This window comes from Podarcis filfolensis, assembly GCF_964270895.1.
Source record: "Podarcis filfolensis genome assembly, chromosome: 2".
NCBI lineage: Eukaryota > Metazoa > Chordata > Lepidosauria > Squamata > Lacertidae > Podarcis > Podarcis filfolensis.
Genome location: NC_139605.1, coordinates 96,055,000 through 96,077,809, shown reverse-complemented (window position 1 = coordinate 96,077,809; position 22,810 = coordinate 96,055,000). Strand labels below are relative to the sequence as shown.

General features: G+C 42.8%; 1 protein-coding gene across 2 annotated transcripts in view; it reads left to right on the top strand.

Annotated features, from left to right (window-relative positions):
- The window catches only part of SLC38A10 (solute carrier family 38 member 10), an 83,919-nt gene that overhangs the window by 25,783 nt on the left and 35,326 nt on the right, over positions 1-22,810 (top strand). For both annotated transcript variants that reach the window (XM_083598611.1, XM_083598610.1), the window contains exons 7-10: positions 7,934-8,036; positions 10,576-10,758; positions 13,051-13,162; positions 15,146-15,252. In XM_083598611.1, the coding sequence (XP_083454737.1) occupies positions 7,934-8,036; positions 10,576-10,758; positions 13,051-13,162; positions 15,146-15,252 (505 nt within the window). The remainder of the gene's footprint in view (positions 1-7,933; positions 8,037-10,575; positions 10,759-13,050; positions 13,163-15,145; positions 15,253-22,810) is intronic.

Sequence of the window (22,810 nt, the reverse complement as noted above, 5' to 3'; positions counted from 1 at the left end):
TAAAAGTTAATCATGGAAGCAAATGCTGAGCATTGGCACAATCTATCCTGGATGGAAAACTTGTGGGGTTTTTTGGTGTAGCACATGCATATCCTTAGTTGTGGGGGTTTGTTGTTGTTGTGACAGATGGAAGCTTTCATCCACAGATGAGTCCCATTTACATTCTGATAGCGTTGTCCTCGCCACCCTCTGATTTGTGGCTTCTCTGAAAAGTGACCCAGCTGAAAACATAGGTGTATGTTCAGCTGGGGACCTGGGATGGGCAGTTAGCATTAGTTTGGCACGGCTGGGCTCTTCACCTTTCCCCCCTGCTTATTATGTCTCTCAGCTAGAACACGCCTCACTCAGTTTTAAGTGTCTCTGCTATAATTGGTGACAGAAGGGTTGATTCATTCTTTTGTAGCTGTACCTAGTTACCACAGCAGGCTTTTCAAAAATCCAAAATTGTCCTCGTTTTTTCTTGTGGCGACCATTCAGTAACCAACCTTCATTTGTTGGGAGTTGGAAACACAGGAAAATTATACGTTCTGGACTAGTATATTCACATATCTATCTAAATATAGATTGCTACACCACCAGTGTGGCAAGCCAAACCGAAAGCTTAAACCTATAATTTTTCCCAAGGGCAAGAATAACACACACTTCTTGGCCCGTATGATGTCACATGCGGATGAATCCCAGAGTAGACAGGCTTGCAGTCACTGACCTCTCAATTCACACCCCCCCCTTCTTTTTATTTATTTTTTTAAGTGACAAGCATAAGACCTGAGTTCCTTCCCTCTAGAGGCGAAAAAGTAACATGCATCGGAATGCTGGTTGCTATGGCTTGCACAAGCCTACTTTCCTTGTGGTGTTGGCTCTTTCTGGCATTGAGGCTTGTCATTGCCAAATTCAAAGAGAAACGTCTTTGCCCCCCGCGAGCGTGCCATATGGTCTAACAGATTGTGCATGGGGCAGGGAGCCAGGAAGCATAGAAATGTAATATTAGCTCTGCTACAGCCTTCCTATGTTGACCTTAGGCTAGTCTCCCCATCACAACAGCTTGTTTGTTATGTGAACAATGGTGGTGTAACCTTTGAGGCAGGGATTTCACACAGAAGCATGGTGGATCCTTGAGTGAACGTCCCAACCCAGGTGGCCGGCACTATTTTTGGGGGTGAGTCTAACACCACTGTCCTTCCTGGTGCAATGGAAGCCAGCACTGTAAGGAAAGGCGAATCAACCTTATTTCTACTCTCACTTTGACGAGCGTTCACCCATAAATCCATTCTTCTGTTTCCTCATTAATCGGTAAGACAAAAGAAAAAAGAACTGCACAAAAACGTGCATTTAAATACAGTGGTATCTCGGAAGTTGAATGGAATCCATTCCGGAAGTCCGTTTGACTTCCAAAATGTTCGGAAACCAAGGCGCGGCTTCTTATTGGCTACAGGAAGCTCCTGTGGGCAATTGGAACCTGCGGCAGACGTTCGGGTTCCAAAAAAATTTGCAAACCGGAATACTGACTTCTGGGTTTGCGGCATTTGGGAGCCAAAATGTTTAACTCACAAGGTGTTCAAGACCCAAGGTACGACTGTATGTATTTCAATACGTGGTTTAAAGTGATATTCTCTCAAAAATATGCATTTTGAAGCATTGGTTCAGCCAAGAACTATGTCAGAACATCCAGGAAACGTGAAATCTGGTGTATGAGTTCTGATCTGCTGAAGTCCAGGGGGTGTTAGTCAGTTCACACTGGAATTTGCAAATGCCAGATTCCTCAAGCATTCCTATGTAGCATAATGGGTGCTGTGTATTTTTAAACGTTTGCCTTTGAAAGACTCTGAACACCCATCTTGACATTGACCACACTATGCTTCCTTTTCCCTTCTCCAATATGCAGGGCACGTCCCCATTTCCAGCCGAGTAGACTGGTGGATGGCCATCCATCCTCTGTAAGATGAAATGAGACTCAGATACCCTAACTGTGATCAAATACTCCAGCTGCTTGGCCCCTGAGGCCTCTTATATTTTGCAGGATTGGGCCCTTTTCTCTGAGCTGTGTCGCTTGCTGTCCGTAATGAAACCCCCCCCAAATGCTGCAAATGCACCCTTTCTGTTTTCTACATGCAAGGGATCCCCCCCTTTTTTTGGTATGGCAGAGATGAAAATCTGTTAACAAAGGAAACAGCTCTCTCTTCATCAAGAAGGAGCTGCTATTTCTCTGTATCAGGTTCCGAAGCTTCTTGTTTGTGTTCTTTCTCTCCTTGTGTTCATCTTGGGAATAGAGAGATAAATGTAAAGGGCATTTGGTCTAAATATCTTCCTTCCGTCTACCCCGAGGAGTGGCGTTTATGTGATTGCAAGTGATGTGAAGAAACCTAAGCCTGTAGCATACAAAGTGTTTTGTCAGACAAAGGCTTCTTCGCCCTGAATGCCTCGATCCTGGCCTGGCCCTCAGGGTGGGCATTTTACCTCAGAAATAAAACTCCGCACACATTTAGGGTGTGCTGCTTGTCGTGTGTGCTGGAGTCCCGAGAGTCAAGGGAGGCTTGGTGTGTGACGTGCCTTGCTGGTTTAGAGGACTTTTTACAGCTATATCTGGAAAGCCAAAATGTCTTGGGGATGGTTCATGAAGCAGAGGCAGTAAATGACTTTTGATCCTTCTGACTCCAGAATTACTCCCTTAAAATATATAAGATTTTCAGACTTCCGGAGGCGGCACCAACGGCAATGGCGGTCTCCTAGTTTGGAGGGGGAAGCTCTGCGGAAATCGGGTCTGTCCGCTACGGCGAAGCGGAGACCCTTGCGAAAATCACAGGCAGGAGAAGCCTGTGACCGTGGGACTCGGCGGGCACCTTTAGCACCCCCCGGATTAGCGAAGGGACCCCGCAAGGGGCTCCGGAGCGCAACGGGAGTTGGCGCGGTGCTGAGAGTCGATCGCTCTTTCCGTGGGGTGAAGCCGCACAGCTGTTGCTGAACCACAAAATTACAGAACAGGAGGTAGAAGGTGCCATTCAGAATATGCAGTTGGGTAAATCTCCAGGGCCGGATGGCTTAACCTCAAAATACTATAGATCTTTGAAAGATTGGTTAATTCAGCCACTAAAGGAGGTTTGTAATGAAATTTTGGAGGGGAAAAAGGCGCCAGAGTCGTGGAAGGAAGCTTATATTACACTTATACCGAAAACTGAGTCTGAAAAGACACAACTTAAGAACTGCCGCCCCATATCCCTGCTCAATGTGGATTACAAAATTTTTGCCGATATTTTGGCTAATAGATTAAAAAAGGTACTAGTTGAAGAGATACATAAGGACCAAGCTGGCTTTCTCCCAGGTAGACACTTGTCTGACAACACGAGGAATATAATTAACATTTTGGAGAAGTTGCAAGTGAACATTAATACCAAAGCAGTTTTAATTTTTATAGATGCGGAAAAAGCGTTTGACAATATTTCTTGGAATTTTATGAAGAAAAATCTTCAGGGAATGGGGGTGGGTCAAGGGTTTGAAAATGGTATAAGTGCAATTTACTCAGAACAAAAGGCTAAGTTAATAGTCAATAATGCGATGACAGAGGAATTTAAGATAGAGAAAGGGACACGACAAGGCTGCCCAATTTCCCCATTGCTTTTTATTTCGGTCCTGGAGGTTCTCCTAAATATGATTAGAAGGGACCGTCTGATTAAAGGTATTCAGGTCGGAGCCAAACAATACAATTTGAAAGCTTTTGCAGATGACCTAGTTTTGACGTTACAGGAGCCAGAATCTAGTACGAAAAGAGTATTAGAATTGATTCAAGAATTTGGTCATGTGGCAGGATTTAAGTTGAATAAGCTAAAAACCAAAGTTTTAGAGAAAAATTTTACACCAATTGAGAAGGAGAGGTTTCAGAAGGAGACAGGTTTAACATTAGTTAAGAAAGTAAAATACTTGGGGGTTAATATGACTGCTAAGAATTTAAATTTATTCAAAAATAATTATGAGAAATGTTGGACAGAAGTGAAAAAAGATTTGGAAATATGGTCAAATTTGAAGCTTTCCTTGTTGGGTCGAATTGCAGCTATAAAGATGAATGTATTGCCAAAAATGTTATTTCTGTTTCAGTCATTGCAAATTCTGGACAAGATGGACTGTTTCAAGAAGTGGCAGAAAGATATTTCTAGATTTGTCTGGCAGGGCAAGAAGCCCAGAATAAAATTTAAAATACTAACTGACGCAAAGGAAAGAGGTGGATTTGCCCTGCCAGACTTTAAACTTTACTATGAATCAGCAGCATTCTGCTGGTTGAAAGACTGGCTGCTTCTTGAGAACACAGACATTTTGGATCTAGAAGGTTTGAACAATGTTTTTGGGTGGCATGCATATTTGTGGTACGACAAGGTTAAAGTACGTAAAGCATTTAAAAACCATATTGTCAGGAAAGCATTGTTTAATGTCTGGATAAGATACAAAGACTTATTGGAAAATAAAACCCCAAGGTGGTTGTCACCAATGGAAGCCAAGGCTCAGAAAAAGCTCAATATGGAGGCCAAATGGCCGAAATATTGGGAAATATTGGAACAAGATGGAGATAAATTGAAATTGCAGAGTTTTGAGAAATTAAAAGATAAAGTGCGAGATTGGTTGCATTATTATCAAATAAGAGAGGCCTATAACTTGGATAAAAAAATTGGCTTCCAGGTGGAAAAATCAAAATTGGAAGCAGAACTGTTAGATCCCAAAACTAAGATACTTTCAAGAATGTATAACTTGCTGTTAAAATGGAATACGCAGGATGAAACGGTTAAATCTGCTATGATTAAATGGGCACAAGACATTGGTCATAACATTATGTTTGCTGACTGGGAACAGTTGTGGACCACCGGTATGAAATTTACGGCATGTAATGCCTTGAGAGAGAATATTATGAAAATGATATATAGGTGGTACATGACACCAGTCAAGCTTGCAATAATATATCATCTGCCCGATAACAAATGTTGGAAATGTAAAGAGAATGAAGGTACATTCTTTCACCTTTGGTGGACGTGCCCAAAGATTAAGGCTTTCTGGGAGATGATCTATAATGAAATGAAAAAGGTATTTAAATATACCTTTCTGAAGAAACCAGAGGCCTTTCTCCTGGGCATAGTCGGCCAATTGGTGCCAAAGAAGGATAGAACGTTCTTTATGTATGCAACAACAGCAGCAAGAATACTTATTGCAAAGTATTGGAAGACACAAGATCTACCCACCCTGGAAGAGTGGCAGATGAAAGTGATGGACTTTATGGAATTGGCGGAAATGACTGGCAGAATCCGAGACCAGGGAGAAGAGTTGGTGGAAGAAGATTGGAAGAAATTTAAAGATTATTTGCAGAAACATTGTAAAATTAATGAATGTTAAAATGATGTTGGATTGGAAATAAGTGGTATTAGCAACAAAGTTAATAAGAATATGCAAAAATGAATTGATAATGGATGAAAATACAGAGTTATAAAATGTTAAGATATAAAGTTAAGATAAATGAAAGAGGGTAAGGATTTGCTGATTTGATTATTTAAATGGGAATACAAGAAGGGGAGGTGTGAGGAGGTCAAAGAAACAAGCAAATGAGTTTTAAGTTATGAAAAATGGAATTGTTTTTAATTTTTCTTATTTTTTCTGTGCTTTTATATGTTGTATCTTTATTTTTCTTTTTTCTTTTATTATGTGTTCTTGTATTTATGTTTTTGTAAAATTTCAATAAATATTTCTCATATATATATATATATATATATATATATATATATATATATATATATATATATATGATTTTCAGCTCTAGACGAGACCAAAAGTCCCTTCTAGTTCAGCATTTTGTCAACCAGACAGTAGCCTCTGGAGAGTTCGTATGCAGGGCGAGGTGGTGCTGTTTGTTCTGCAGTACTGAGTAATTGTTCTCCAGTACTGAGTGATCGTAAGGTATGCTGCGTCTGGATACAGACCTTCAATTTTTGCCCATTACTACATTGCTTGTACTTCATAGAATGCTTCCCTACTTCCTGTTGAGCCTTGGATCCAAACTAGATGTGACAAGGGAGATCCATGAACAAGACTTCTTGGGTGTTTTTGTTTGTTTGTTTTTAATTAATAGCATTCATGGAGGACAGGTATTTGAATAGGGGTCATGTTGCTGGTGACGAGTGGTTATAAACCAAGCACTCCCAAACTCGGCCCTCCAGATGTTTTGGGACTACAATTCCCATCATCCCTGACCACTGGTCCTATTGGCTAGGGATGATGGGAGTTGTAGTCCCAAAACATCTGGAGGGCCGAGTTTGGGGGTGCCTGTTATAAACCTTTCAGTCTCTGCTCTTTTTTGCCAACTAAAATCTACCGTCCACTCCCCATAGTGCCACCATTTGTAGCAATGAGCAAAGAGCAAAGAGCATTGAGAGGCATAGTTTTGTTTTGTTTTTAATAAAAAATATTGAATTTTGCATTTTAATCTTATTGCAACCCGTCCAATCATCAAAATTCCCCCACTTCCCTCAACTTCCTCTTCTGGTCCCATCCCCCCATATTAACTCCCCCTGCTTGCTTTCATATATCTTCATATGGTATCTCTATATTAATTGTTATTGTCTCTTATCCTTCTATTCTCATCTTTATAGTTTTTATACTTATTTTTTGTTAATTGTAAGTGTTTACTCAAACCCTGCTAGTGAGTTCAAATCTTTACATTGTTTCTGTTGTATTTACAGAAACAAAGCAAAGAGCATTGGGAGGCACAGTTTTAATTGGAAATTACATTAATTGGAAAGGTTCAAACTCCCACCTCCCACCCCTTCAGTGCCATGGTCCTGAATCGAATCAGCAGGGCCTGTGGTTGCTGTTGACATCACCTGTTCTTTGGATCTCAGTTTGTTGGGAATGGCAAAGCAGAAGACGCCGCTTACAAGTGGCTTCTTGTTGGAGATCGCAAGAACTTCCCTAAGGTTGGATTTTCACGTGCAACTAACACACCTAACATTGGAGTTCCCCCCCTACCTTTGCTGTGCTATTCCCCACTCAATATACAAGCATATGTTCAGGGCTGGTTGTATTGACAAGCAACATTTGCATTGTATATAACAGTGGTGGTAATAAAGGTACCCAGATAGATAGCATGACGTTGCCGTTTTCGTAAATACTTAAATAGCACTGAACTGTCCAGTCCTCTGAATGATGGAGAGCTAAAAAAATAGATAAATCAGCTGCTAAGCAGAGCTAAGGATTTCCACACCACCACCCTACTTTCTTGCATGGTAGTTTTCATAAGTGCTTCTATCCTAAATGACCTTCCTATCTACTTACCCTCTCAAGGTGTCCCTGTGTGTTCAAGAGCATGTGGTCAGGTCAGGCCCATGCATCCTCTGGCTGCTGCAATAAGCCGTACACCTGATGTTAGGAAAAAGCTTTTCCATGTGCATAAGCACCCAAGCCCCATGTAATTGGCCCTTCCGCTTTTCTGTGAGTTGAGCTCAAGCATCAGTGCTGAAATACGACAGGCGCAGTGTTTAGTCTTGGTTGTTTAACTTTTCTCTTTGACAATATGATGCTCTAGCTCTCTTCCTGCTCGTTATTCTGTAAACACCGCATTGCTTTAATTATCAGCTCGGGATGCTCCAAGAACAATAATCTGCAGTGTGCTGTCTGGAGCTCTGCCACTGGTGTCTGAGGCAAACAAGCGGTCATTGACATTGTGACATTTTTATTTTTAAAATATGTGAAATATTTACATTGCACATGTGGCAATGGCAGGCAGGGAGGGAGGGAGCAGGAATATACGGGCACCACTTAAACTTGTGAGTGTTGAGAAACCTCTTGGCGTAAACTGCAGTAGAGAGGCAAGTGCCTGAATTCCATGTGGGGAAGGTGTCAGCAAGCACACTCTACCAGCAAGGGAGAATTTCCTGACATGTTTTAACATTTCCCTGCTTTTCTGCAGCCAGGTCTTGCCAACCTACGACAGTCTGGATGAGCCGTCGGTTAAAATCATGAGTTCCATCTTTGCCTCGTCGCTAAACGTGGTCACTACCTTTTATATTACGGTAAGAAACCTTTAAAAACAACAACAACAACTCTTTGCTCCATCTCCTTCCCAAAGTAAAAAATATTCTTCTGAGCATGTTTTGTAGAAGTGTAGAAACAACTGTGGAGACATTTTCTGCCACGTGCAATGGACATTCTCTGGGGACATTTCCAGAGCAGCAGAGACAGCACTTGGAGTGTGTGAGGAAAAAACCCCTTACTCTTATTGAACAGTTAGAAAGATATAGTTTAAACATGATCCATACCTACCAGAGATGCCCTACAGGTACTAGAAATACTGGGACTGACAAGAGTAGAACTTGTTTCATCAGTATCCTGAGATCAGGATGAGCATTACATATCTTCCTCATTTGCCCTTTGCTACTCTCAGAGTTAGGGCTGGTACATGCCTGTGAAGGGGCGGGAGGAAGAAGTGGTGATGTGTTCATCACAAGTTAGTCATGGATGGAGAGATGGAGTGATACCTTGATCTGACATTAGCACAGCTGAGAGAGAATTGGTTCTGTGTACAACTTGGGGTGGGGACATGGGTTAAACCACAGAGCCTAGGACTTGCCGATCAGAAGGTTGGCAGTTCAAATCCCCACGACGGGGTGAGCTCCCGTTGCTCGGTCCCTGCTCCTGCCAACCTAGCAGTTTGAAAGCATGTCAAACTGCAAGTAGATAAATAGGTACCGCTCTGGCAGGAAGGTAAATGGCGTTTCCGTGCGCTGCTCTGGTTCGCCAGAAGCGGCTTAGTCATGCTGGCCACATGACCCGGAAGCTGTATGCCGGCTCCCTTGGCCGGTAAAGCGAGATGAGCACCGCAACCCCAGAGTCAGTCATGACTGGACCTAACGGTCAGGGGTCCCTTTACCTTTATAATAATAATAGTTAGAGAACCCCTTTTGGACTTTTTGTGTGAAAAGAAAATGAATTTATTTCAGACATTTGTGTCTCAAGATTGAGAAAATATTGCTTAACAGAAAGTAGAACAGTTGGATATTATCCTAGAGTGAATGTTTCAAATAATTTATTTTATTTAACTGACAGACAGAAAATCAGAAGTTAGTTCACTCATTCATTCCTTCTTTCCTTCTATTCTTTCCATTTTTTTATCTTCCTTCTCTTTTCCCCCTTTTGTTTTCCTTTGTTGTCCTCTGCTCTGCGCTGTTATTGGGGTCCAAGGATTACACACACATGAAAGTGGTGGATTTATGGAAGGATCCTGAGTGAGGGAAGGGAGAGACTGGGAGAAGAAAGCAAAGCTCCCAGGTGAGAGAGCATGGAGGGTCCACCACTTTCTGTGTGAGACAAGGGTTAAAAGCTAACTTTGACAGAGGACTCTGCACTTTCTTTTCTCTTTATTTTTTTGTTTTCATTTAGATTAGTTTCTTTAGAGTTGCTCCTTTGCTGAGCTGTAGTCGCTCCTCTCCTCTCAGTACCATCAAGGGAGCCATTAGGGAGCCAGTGTGGTATAGTGGTTAAGAGCTGTGGACTCGTAATCTGGTGAACCGGGTTCGCTTCCCTGTTCCTCCACATGCAGCTGCTGGGTGACCTTGGGCCAGTCACACTTCTCTGAAGTCTCTCAGCCCCACTCATCTCACAGAGTGTTTGTTGTGGGGGAGGAAGGGAAAGGAGAATGTTAGCCGCTTTGAGACTCCTTAGGGTAGTGATAAAGCGGGATATCAAATACAAAACTCCATCAAACAATTAATACCATTGGTTGGGCTTGGAACATGGGAATTCAATGAACCACACTTGTAACATTATTATTATTATTATTATTATTATTATTATTATTATTATTATTATTATCCTCCTCCTTTGTAGAATAGCCTGAAGTACTTCATTATAAGCTTGTTGGCTGCTAGGAAAACTTGAAGTATGCCATGTCACATAAAATATATCACATAAAAGCCAATTAAATGTAGAGAACATAATGATAAGGGAGAGCTGATGTTTTGGGGTCGGTTACTTCTACTCCCTTGGCTACTATCTTGACTTCCATAGCAGTATTTGGAACAGTCCAAGGTCATTATCTCTACTCATGATGATAAAAATGTGGTCATGGCTTCAAAGTGAGTGTTCGCATTCGAGATGTCAGGGAAAATGTGAAGTTATTGCAATATTGTCACTTTTTGGAAGGCATCCTTACATGTTGTCATAGCCAGGTGCTTGGAATGACTTAATGTCATCCCACTGCTTTGTATCATAGTAGAGGATTTGTTTTACTCTGTCATAAATCCATTCTGCATCTGCTCTTTTCATACCGCATGCAGCTCTGGTCACCCAGCCTTGGGAAAGATACATGGGAATTTGGAAATGTATAGAGAAACCCAACAAAAGTGATGTGAGATCTTGGATTATTTTTTTTAATGAGCCAGAGCTTAAAGAATTTGGACTAATCAGTTGCGAGTGTGGGATAAAGATGCGATTAATTGAAGATAGTCTTCCACTGTCTTGAGGACAGGCCCAAGGGACGCCCAGTTTTCTGTTCTTTGTGTTGAACAAATGTATGTGACCACTGAAAGTAATTCCCCTTTCCTCCTTGAACAGGTGGGGTTCTTTGGCTATGTGAGCTACATCGGAGACATTGAGGGGAATGTGCTCATGAACTTCCCTTCAAATGTAGTGACCGAGATGATCCGTGTAGGGTTCATGATGTCTGTAGCTGTTGGGTTCCCTATGATGATTCTGCCCTGCCGGCAGGCGTTGAATACCCTACTCTTTGAACAGCAGGTAAAGCCCTTGTGGTTCAGTACAGTTCCTTGTTCTTGACTTAACTGTGATGTTTTTAGGCTTCCCTCGCCTTAAACCAGGAGTGTCCTTACATCTTTGCCCTTCTCTGTTGTCTCCCCTCCCCACTTTTATCTTTCACGTGAAAAGAATGAGCAAAACTATTCCCTTCCAGGCTTAGAGGTGGTGGTCACACTTAGTGGCGTTTTGGTCTGACGTCTCCTCATTTCTTCATCACCAGGAACTGTAGTATTGAGCAAGTTTTGCTATGTTTGACTAAAAAGGAGAAAGTGGTTATGTTTCTATGGGAAAAGAGCATGAAGTAGCTTTCAGGGTAGTCAAGGAGAAATGGTGATACTTGCTGCAAGCCTTCCTGAGCATAACTATATTGCCTGTAGAAACAGCCGCAGGCTATTATCCATGTATTTCAGGTGATTGGGTGCCGTAAGGTAGTACATACCCTAAAACATACTGAACTCTATCGTGGAGAAACAATGTGGTATCAGACCAGCCATCACAATGTGTGACCAAATCCTAGGGTAGGGATGGGGAACTTGTGGTTCTTCAGATGTTGTCAGACTCCGACTCTCCTCATCCCCCCTCTAGGTTCCCCCCTCTAGTAATAGGGGAAGGAAGTGGCAATTACCTCCTTTCTGTGCCTTACACCACTTTGTTTCCCAGCCTGCTATATGGAAAGCTGTTCTGACACTTGTGCTACTCTAATGCAGTGTATTCCCCTCCTTAGGTTCCTTGTGGTCTTCTGTGTAACAACTGTACATACTACTGGGGGGCGGAATACACATGATGTAACTAGCAAAGTAGAATTATTTCTGCAGGTGGATCTTGGCCGCAGGAACTATTTTATGACTGCTAGTTGAAATATCTGCATATTGGTTTGAAGTCTAAATGTCACCTCCTGTGATCCACTGTTTTGGAGAAGAACTCGCTTCCAGGCCATGAAAAACTTTTACACACATTTAAAGTTGGTAGGCATATAAAGACAAAATCAAAATCCAACCTACAGCATTTGAACAGGAGACACTGAGTTATTTGGGAGCGATAAGAGGTTTATAACATCTATAGGTGGCTTTTGAAGTCTGACAAGGAGTCAAATGACTTGCTGCATACATTAGGGGATAAAGTTTAGATAGACAGATGGAAATAAATGATGGGAATGCTCCATGGTTAAAGCCACTATATAAAACAACATCTGCCACTGCTAGAGAGCGGTCATTATATAAATGGTATTTGACAGTGATGAAATTATCTCTGATAAACCCTAATCTTTCTCCTGTATGTTGTAAAGTGTGTGGTGTGGATGGTACATACATCCACATGTGGTGGGATTGCCCCCGGGTACACGTGTTTTGGAAGCTGGTATGCTGGGAGATAAGTCAGATTGCTGGTCTTGGAATATCTTCATCTCCAACTTTGGTTCTGTTAAATATGTTTTTTGGATAGAAATTTAGATCATGATCATAAAATGCTGTTAATTCATTTATTCTCAGTCAGGAAGCAGTGTGTAGCTCAGAACTGGAAGACGCTGCAGAACGTAAATGTTGAGCAGCAGTTTCAAAATGTTTGGCAAAGTGTCTTTAGAGAAATTATCACAAGAACTAAGTGTAACCAAGGGACAAGAGATAAAAGACTCATTTGGGAAAATAAGGGAAGGGTTTATTGACTTTGCAAGTGTAAACGATAATGCCTGCTCCCTGCCCTTGATATACACTAGACTATGGACCTTTTGAATTATCTCTTCATCTCAAAACTCTGAAAGGGAAGATCCTGTAAAGAAAATATAAAGGAGAAAGAAAGAATTAAGATTATCAGCATGTATAGTTAATTGAGCTGTCTCAAGTCTACTATGTTCATAACTCACTCTCTGCATCTGTTCTGCTTGTTTCATTCTTAATCTGTATCTTCAAATAAGTTCAGTAACTATTTTTTAAAAAATAAAAAATCAACAGATGAGAAAATCTGTAATTTAGTAATCCAAATTATGCTGACCAGCAGTGGTGATCTCATAGCCTTCATGATATTTCAGGCTGCGGTCATGAAGCCACATTGGTACGGTTAATTTAGAAACTTACAGGTATAAGGCTTAGGCTTCAGTGGGTAATGCCCACATCATATCAAATAGTTGGGAATGTTGGGAAGAGACTGTAGTTCAAATGCTTCCAGCTGTGTAGACATCAGAGACAGCTTCCCAGAAACAGAGAGGAAAATCCCTTTTTGTCTAAATAAAACAAAATTAAAAGAACTGATTGATTCATTAGCCTTTTCTTTTTTAATTAGCAAAAAGATGGGACATTTGCTGCAGGTGGTTATATGCCACCTCTCCGATTTAAAGCCCTGACACTAGCAGTTGTGTTTGGAACCATGGTTGGAGGAATCATGATCCCGAATGGTAAGTGAAATCTGGTTCTTAATTAGTTGCATTTTCACTCTCCCCATCTCTAGTCTTTAGGGTTTGTAGCAGGTTTGCATGCCTCTAGGCTAAATTACACATATAAAAGCCTCCCATGTGCCTATGAAGATTTGAACGCGCATAAAATGTATATTCAGTTATTCTGAAATGCACGTAGAAATGATCACATTAGTTTAATTATAACTACTGAAGTCTACTTCAAATAGAAAAGTTTCATAGTGCTTGGAGAAGATGCTTAGGGGCATTCTACAATAGCTGATTTTTTATATTTTGTATTGTATCTTTGTAAAATGCTTAAAGACTGTTTTAGTTAAGTGGCATGTACATTGTTCAAATAAAAGACAATATCGGCACAGTCACAGGAAATGCCTATCTGCAGGTATTTACTGCCTTTGCTTGATGCTTCAGTAGAGACTAGTCAGGAAGTAATTTCTGGTCATGACACAGTACAGGGAATGAGCGAGTCTTTATGCATAGTTCAAGCCATTTAAATGCTGCAACTCCCGCCCCGCCCCCCCACTCCCAGTGCAATTTAGCACAGTTAGATGATGATATTGTAAACATTTGTAACTGCCTTAGATCATGCATTACAGTATGTGGGTGTTGATAAGCAACCTGCTACTAGCTACCACCTCTTGAGCCGATGATTGTGGGTGTTTCATAGCGGCATATGGTATTATAAGTTTAAATATGTGTCTGTGCGCTGTTTCTTTATACCTCTGCATTCAGAGATGTGTATCTGTGCACAGAACTGGAGTGATTATACTTCTGAATGTTTGCTTATTATCGGCACACCATTTTTTTTTGTTTGGCTGTGCCCTCCATGTTTATTTCCACCCATATTTTTTTTTTTTTTTTGCAATCTTATTCCCAAGGATTTATATAGTTCTGGGACATCTTGCTTTGAAATGGTCATCGTTCTAAATAGGACTAAGCCTAGCTTAACATTCTGTTCTCTAAGTTGCTTACAGCTATCTTGGTATACATAGTACCAACGAGGACATCAAATATCTATCTGCCCAGTGTCATCTTCAAGATCTGGTCATAAATATTTGTAGGGGAGGCAGAAGGAGCACTGAGCTACAGAGGGGTTTATCAGATTTCATGTAAGCAACTGAGCCAGGTAGAAAATTGGATCAAGATCTGCAGAAGGTCTGGGAGCCAGTGTAGTGTAATGGTTAGCGTATTGGACTAGGACATGGGATATCAAAACTCATATCCCTGTTTGGCTATGAACCTCACCCAGGTAGTGATTATCTCTTGCCCTAGCTTGCCTTACTGGCTAGGATAAAAAAAGAAGTCCAAGGGTTTTAGAAAGGGAGGGGTAGAGGGAATAGAGAAAAGGGATTTCCTGGGTTTTTAGTTGCAATGGGTAACCGCAGCCAGTTGTCCCAAGGTTTTGTCTCGATTCAAAGCTCCGGCATGAAGGAAGAGTTCTACACCTCATGATAACCTTAAGAGATCCAGACTCAGAGAGTGCATATTCAAAATTCACTTATCATGAATTAGTTTTCCCTTAAGTGCTGTTTGTCATCCGACCATACAAGCCACCAGGATCCTTCGAAGTGTGCTTCCCATGCCCTTCACCACGTACTTAAGGGTGAAGCGAGTATTCTAATCCACTTTAGTGAGTGTGAGTATGCCACTACGGGCGTCACTTTGTCACGCTAAGGAATGCAGAGCGTCATGGCGTGATCTTGTGCTGTCACTGTCAAGTGGATTACAATCCCCGTGTTACCCATAGCCATACGGGGGGAGGGCAGGGGAAGGTTGGGGAAGGCACATTCTTCACCGTCCTGCTCATGAGTGGTCAAGGAGTGTCTGAGTCACCATGCTAAGTGACCTTCAGCTTTTGCCTCCGGACTCCCTTTGAACCACTAACTTAAAGGAACAGTTAACTTGAACGCAATCTCTGTCTTGGCTAGAGCTGTTGCTCACAGTTTGTTTGTTCTTCTTTGCCAGTGGAGACCATCTTGGGCCTAACAGGTGCAACGATGGGAAGCCTCATCTGTTTTATCTGCCCAGCTCTCATTTACAAGAAGATCCACAAGAATGCCCTTTGCTCGCAGGTCAGTGCTGATGCTAATTGACTCCTACCCTGTTTCCAGCTTGCAACAGAGCCTGGGAACTTGGTTAATTTCCCTGCAGCCAAGGAACCCAGTCAGGCCTCCTGTTCCACATGGGTGGGAGACATTGCAGTCTGACTTTGAATACACAGCTAGCAGTGTTTGTGTGCATGCATGCAAGCAAGCACACATTTTAGCCTGGGTAACCTTGGAATGCCCCCGCTTTTATCACTTGCAGCCTGAGAAGCACATTAATAGCTGCCTGCAGTCTCTGGGCCAGTGTGCTCCATGCCTTAGCATTTCCAGCATGGAAATTGCATGCAGTATTAAAAGACCTTAAGAGCCCCACTGTTTCAACTTGGCACCCCTCCTTAGCATTGTGTGTCCTGTTGCTGACCGTTGACTTCCGGGTTCCAGCAAAACAACAACAAATGATTCATAAGAAAAGAAATATGCATACAGATACAGTGTTGTTAGAATAATATATTTCTCTTTGTTCTAAGCATTTTTAATATAAAAAGCCCACCTTTAAAGTCCTGGTTCATTCAAAGAATATTACCATATTTACTTGAAAGTAATGTGCACTTTTTTGGCCAAATTACACTTGCGAAAATTAGAGTGCGCATTAGATTTGGTGGTGCATTTACATTCGCCAGCAAACCCTTTTTGGGTTTCAAGGTTTTGAAAATCAAGGTGTGCATTAGATTCAAGTAAATACTGTACTTTCGTGCCACTTTCAACTTTTTCTTCCTTCAAGACTGGCTTCCATCTTTTCATTTCCCCCTCTACTGCACTACTTTTTAAAAAATGGAATTGAAATCAAGGTGGGCTTGTCATTCTCTCTGACCATAATTTAAATATTCTCAGGCACGCTGTCATTGCTCTGAGGTTAAAGGTCTGCTAGTGCTTAGCAGTGGAATAGGGTTTTTTGGGGGGCCCTTAAATATGTAGGTTTTTAAAGTCAGTATAGAATATTTTGTCATGTCAGCGCCATGAATGCAAAGCTGCAATAGGGCATTGGAGTTACTCACCTGAGCTGTGATACATCACAGAACTGGAAGGGTGCCTACCTATGCCTTTCATGCTTTTGCTTGCATATATGCTGTGTTAATCAAGAAGGATTTTTTTGAACGACCTTGCTGTGCAGGAGCAGGATGTTCAAGCTCCAGGGATGTCCTGTTCCTCCACTACCGTATCGTGTCCAAAATATAATTTTCACCTTCCCACTTCTCCGGGAGATCTTGACAGCTTTTGCATCTCAAACGTGGAGAAGATGCAGAGGCTATTATTGAGACATGACTTTGCAGAGAGGCATTGGGGGTTTGCATCGCTGTACAGAACTTGCTCATTCCTTCCATCTTTAGTTGCCCCATATCATTCCACCATGTGATCCACATTACCTTGTGCCAGCGCCAAAGAGTAAGCAAGTTGGACAGGCCATTTGGGCCAATCGTTGGTCCTGATCTAATGCTACATTAACTATAGGTAGAGGCCTGAACTCTAGCCTGGGCTTTTGAAGGGAAGGAGCATGTCTATCACAAGGTACTCTTTTATGCAGGTTGAGCGGAAGACTTCCGCACAGCAAAATAAATACACAGAGAGAGAGAGAGAGAGTTATATTAGCTGCCCAGAGGCAAGTGTCAGCTGCTTCCCAGTCAAAAAACTTGGGGCTTGCTGACTGCTTGACCCTGGCAGGCCAGTGACAAGGCAAACAAAGCGGAAATGTCTGTCTTGAAATAAATTACCATTCTGCACAGAACACTAGGCCAACAGGTTATGCAGGCCAACCAGGGATTCTTCGGCTGTGTGCTTGTGCACAGCTTCAGGAAAGACATCTCTCCTGTGTCAACAGCTAAAAGAGAGCCATGATTCCAGTTTGGTTTTGTGGAAATGTCCTTTTCACACTGCAATATGTGTCTTGCTGGTGGTGGTAGTAATCAGGATCTGTTGAAGGGGGTTGGGAGGTGTCTGAGGAGAGACAGCAGTAGGGATATTGTGATTAGGAACTAGTGGGAAACTTGACCAAGGAAACACTATGGTGCCTGACCCATCTACACATTTCCTGAACTTTCTCAATAATGTGGGCCATTCCATTATATGTGCATACAGAATAGAGTTCTTCAGGGTTGTCTTAAAAGGGGAAAGTGACTGGCCTACCTGTTGCTTACTCACCAAGGCCAGGCCTAACCTTTTCATGACCTACTTTCCGTTCCTTTTGTGTTACCGTCTCTCTGCCTATTATTATTATTATTATTATTATTATTATTATTATACTGCCCTATCCCCGAAGGTCTCAGGGCGGTTCACATAAAAGGATCACAGTATATAAAATAAAAAATTAAAACAATAACCCAGTAGTGTTCCCCCCAAAAGAGCCACGTTTTAAAAGGGTATGGGATATTGATCAGGTCAACCAAAGGCTTGGTTAAAAAGGAATGTTTTTACCTGGAGCCTAAAGGTGCATAATGAAGGCGCCAGGCGAACTTCCCTGGGGAGAGCATTTCACAGACGGGGAGCCATTGCAGAGAAGGCCCATTCTCATGTTTCCACCCTCTGGACCTCTTGAGGAGGAGGCACATGAAGGAGGGCCTCAGGAGATGATCTCAGGGTCCGGGTAGGTTCATATGGAAAGAGGTGGCCCTTGAGGTATTGCAGTCCTGAGCCGTTTAAGGCTTTTATAGGTCAAAGCCAGCACTTTGAATTGGACCCGGAAACTACCGTATTTTTCGCTCCATAAGACACACTTTTTTCCTCTTAAAATCTAAGGGGAAATGTCTGTGCGTCTTATGGAGCGAATGTGTGGTCCCTGGGGCTGGGGGGGGGAACCTGGGCTTCCCCCGCCAGCCCCGACCTCTTTGGGGCTGGCGGGGGAAAGCTGGGCTTCCCTCACCGCCAGCCCCAAAGAGCAGGTCGAAAGGAACCCGAAGCCTCCGGAGCGCAGCGGGAACTCCCGCTGTGCTCCGGAGGCTTTGGGTTGCCTTCACTGAAAGCGACTGAACGCACCTTGAATGCACTGAACACACCTTGTTTTAGAGGGGGAGAACAAGAAAAAAAAATTCCAGATTTGTGCCGACAGTTTGCCTTCTAGTTAGTCTACCTCATCAGCTGTTTGTAGTAGTCCTGCTGTATTGATAGTGTTGCAAAGCACCCTGAACATTTTTTTAATTGAAGGGCAGCACATAGTTCATTAAAACAAACTAGTTTTACAAACGAGCTTGTTCCTATGAGTGAATGAAACCCCCCTCAGTTGAGAGGTTGGTCTCTCTCTCTCCCTCTCTCTCTCTCAGCTCATGAACCTTCCATTTACAAAGACTGGCCCATTTGCCAGTCATGGGACTATACCAGAGACTGGGTGCTCTGTACCAAAGGATGGTGTATGTTTCACAGTTCAAGGTGGATCCTGGAGGAGGCGAGTGAAACATGTGCTCTCCCCCCCTCCAACTCGGAACCATTCCTATGGGGGGGTGGAAATACATCCCCAGATGTTTTTGTTGGCCGGGAAAAGGGTGTCTAATTCTGCCAACTGGAGTTGTTAATTATTACAGACAGCTGGTCAGTCAACAGCTGGCAGCGAGCCAGAGACCAAGAACGGCAGCTTGGATTAAGTGGCACGGGTAGCTCAGCTGAAAAGCTCGGGATGCTGGAAATATGAATGAGTAACTGAGCAACATGGGGAAGTATACAGACCCTGGGCTAGGCTTGCAGAGGCGCAGATGACCTGGGAAGCTCACCTTTTGCTGTGATTCCTGTTGTAGGCCTGTATCCTCACTTAGCATGGCGGGCCAGACCTAGGGGCAGACTGAAGGTTGGAGAAAGTTGCTCGAAGGTCTGCAAGCAAAAATGCTTGATTTGTGATGATGAAGAAGAGGAGTTTGGATTTGATATTCCACTTTATCATTACCCTAAGGAGTCTCAAAGCGGCTACTGAGAGAGGCAAGAGAGAATTGCATACATAGGCTATTCTTTTTTATATATACAGTGGTACCTCAGATTACATACGCTTCAGGTTACATACGCTTCAGGTTACAGACTCCGCTAACCCAGAAATAGTGCTTCAGGTTAAGAACTTTGCTTCAGGATGAGAACAGAAATTGTACTCCAGCGGCGCGGCGGCAGCAGGAGGCCCCATTAGCTAAAGTGGTGCTTCAGATTAAGAACAGTTTCAGGTTAAGAACGGACCTCCGGAACAAATTAAGTGCTTAACCCGAGGTACCACTGTATTATTAGATTTGTACCCCGCTTTTAGAACAGAGCTCTCAAAGCGGATTACAACATTCATAAAGTACAACCCTTCCATGAAATACCTGATCCTTTACAAATTAAAGCACTGAAGGAAATTTGTGAGAATAGATGTTTGGGGCGGGGAGAAATGTAGTGATTCTTCTCTGACACTGGTTAGCAGACGAAAAGGCAGAAGCCAACATGCCTAGAAACGCTTGCGATCAGGTAGCATGAGATGTAGCCATCTTGTAGCAGCAAATGCAGAACACTGAGACTCTCTTTTTTTCTTCTTAAAAGGACCACATTTCTAACCATTGCAGGTTTGCACAAAAGTTTTGCATCTGCGGCAGTGTATGCTAAACCTTTGCAAAGTCAACAAGATGGTTAAGCTGAGCTTTCCCACCTGCCTGGCCCATTCAGCCACATTCACATTTTCCATTCACTTCTTAAATTTGCAAATTTTTGTAGCCATCACTCCTCCCCCACCCCGGCTTACTTTTCAGCTGGATCAATGTGGAATGCTTAAGGAATTGCATCTGGTTGTTGTTGTTTTTTTTAATCACCGTTATCATTAGTCTGGAAGTCTAGATTCATACATGGCTAAAAGGCTCTGTGTTGCACTGCTCACTTGACAGCTAGCACCTCTTTTAGACTAATGATGTCTGAGGATCAAGCTACATGTCACATTGCAGCTGTGTGTAATACTAGCCCAACAGACCCTTCTACGTTGCGAAGCTCGGTGCGTTTGAGGCCCAGAATTGCAAGATAAACATGGGTTTGGAACAATGGTGGGGATAAAGCGAGTGGCAGAGAAGGGTTAAGCATTCCCTTCCTCCCCCCTCGCCACTCTTTCTCTAGTACAAAGCGCCTTCTCCCAAGGGCACTTTGCAGTAGAGAAGGTCGTGTTAACATTACATGTGGCTTTCTGTCACATAGTTTGGCCCTTGAACAATCTGTAACGAAATAGCCACCAACTAAGAATAAGCTTCCTGGATCAGGCTCTGGGTCCATCAGCGTCCCGTTTCCAACGATGACCCATCTGGGAAGCCCATGAGCATGGCATGAAGGTGAAAGTTCCTCTCTGCTGTATTTATCCATGTTCTGGAATTCAGAGGTGCAAGTGAGATCTGACACAAACCATTTTGGCTTGGAGGGCTTCTGTTCAGTGTGCCAGCTCTCCAGGCCCTCTTTCAGAAAATATTCAGTCCATTCCGCTGCACCTGGGTTTTGCATTCCCCACTCCCACCCACACAGCAACAGACAATCAGCGTTCTGCAGTTACTGAGCATTCTCAGTCCTTACTGGGCTACTTCCACCCCATATTTATATTATTTATATTTATATATTTATTTATATTTATATTTATATTTATATTTATATTTATATTTATATTTATATTTATATTTATATTTATATTTATATTTATATTTATATTTATATTATTTATATTTATATTTATATTTGCAAGCCTTGGGATTTCCAGGAGAATGCAGATGTCTCCCACTTGTTTGACAGTAGCCCCTCTTTGGCTGAAAAAGTGTCAAAACACAGTATCTGAGATTGCCGTTAGTATATGTTGTTGTTCTAGGTTCCTTTGGGAGGGAAGGGACCTAGAATGGGAGATGGGAGGAGAGGAAGGAAAAGTCCAGTCGTGCAAGCTGAAGTCCACTCTGTAACCCTTGACTTTCTGTGGTTGCTGAGCATGTTCAGTTCTCATTGGAATGTGTTGGAGGGTTCCCCTAAAGTTTTTGCTTTTTGTTTCTTGTGTCTGTAAAACTGGGGTCCCCCAAGCCTGCTGATGGTGTGGGTGGAGGAGTAATGTGGTTTTGGAACTTGATATAAAAACATTAGTAAGCAGTGGTACCTCTAGTTACGAACTTAACTTGTTCCAGAGGTCCGTTCTTAACCTGAAACTGTTCTTAACTAGAGGCGTGCTTTCGCTAATGCGGTCTCTTGCTGCCACTGTGCCGCTGGCACACGATTTCCATTCTCATCCTGGGGCAAAGTAATCAACTCAAGGTAACTCTTCCAGGTTAGCGGAGTTTGTAACCTGAAGCGTTTGTAACTCGAGGTACCACTGTAATTAAATATATACTGTCTCTGAACATGCAAGTTTTGTTTCGTTGTCATGGCTGAGAGCTCTGTTTTCCGTGAATTTGGCTCACCTTTTTTTCAACCACCTGAGCTAGTTACCACCATCACTTCCTGTGACATTACCAAAGCTATGTTTTGCATGAAACAGTATGAACGTCTGTCTGCTCTGAACTTACCGCCTACCAATTTTACTGGACAACCCCCAAGTTCTGCTATAGTCTTCTATCATCTCCCCCTTTGTCACCTCCCCCCTGCCCCTGCTAAAAATCCCCAAATGCTTTCTTTGTATGTGCTCCCAAGTCCTTGACTGCTGTGGCTGTTCTTCCTTATGTCTTTTCCAGTGAGATAAAGCTTTTCTGAGAAAGGGCAACATGAACTGTTTGCAGCATTCCAAATGTGGCTGGATGTCAAGCGCGCTTCGCTGCCAAAGGAAAGCACATAGCAGATAGTTAAGCATTTATGGTCAAAGATACCATTTACAGTCGCTTCTTCAGCTCTGGATAACTATGCACACCCATCCAGCATCTATAGAGCAGTTGCAGCAACAGGGGACCCTCCCCCAGTTTATGTATCTTCCTCAAACGGGCTGCATGCACGCAGCTGGAGACTGTGCCTGCGCGGAAACTTCCTCTGTTCCTCCCTTTTCAATCCCCTCCTGGTTTGGGGGGACAGTGCTGTAGGAGAGGGTGGGGAAGCACCAGGCCCTGTAGATCTCTACAGCATATTTTGAATTTCAGTAATACTTTGCACTCCTCCATGTCAGATTCTCTATGCTTCACAGATCAATCTGGAACTGGAGAGCAGTTCAGAAAATGCATAATACTTAAGTGTTCTAGGCCAGCTGCTTTTTCTATGCACCTGACAGCGTTTCCGCATGCATGCTCGTGATTCAGCAGATGCGATTTCCCTCCTGGCATAGTGATTCCCATCATACAGTGAAAGTGCATGTCCAAAGAGCAAGATCACACCTCTGTGGGATGAAGGAGGAGCCTTTTGTTTAAAGCCAGATTTACCTTCACTATGTGAGAAAAGCGGTTGCTTCCTGCTCAGTTGTGGGTTGGTTTGTTTTTGGAACCCCCTCCCCTAATGCTGCCGTTGCAGGATTACAGTGGTACCTCGGGTTAAGTGCTTAATTCGTTCCGGAGGTCCGTTCTTAACCTGAAATTGTTATTAACCTGAAGTACCACTTTAGCTAATGGGGCCTCCTGCTGCTGCCGTGCTGCCAGAGCACGATTTCTGTTCTCGT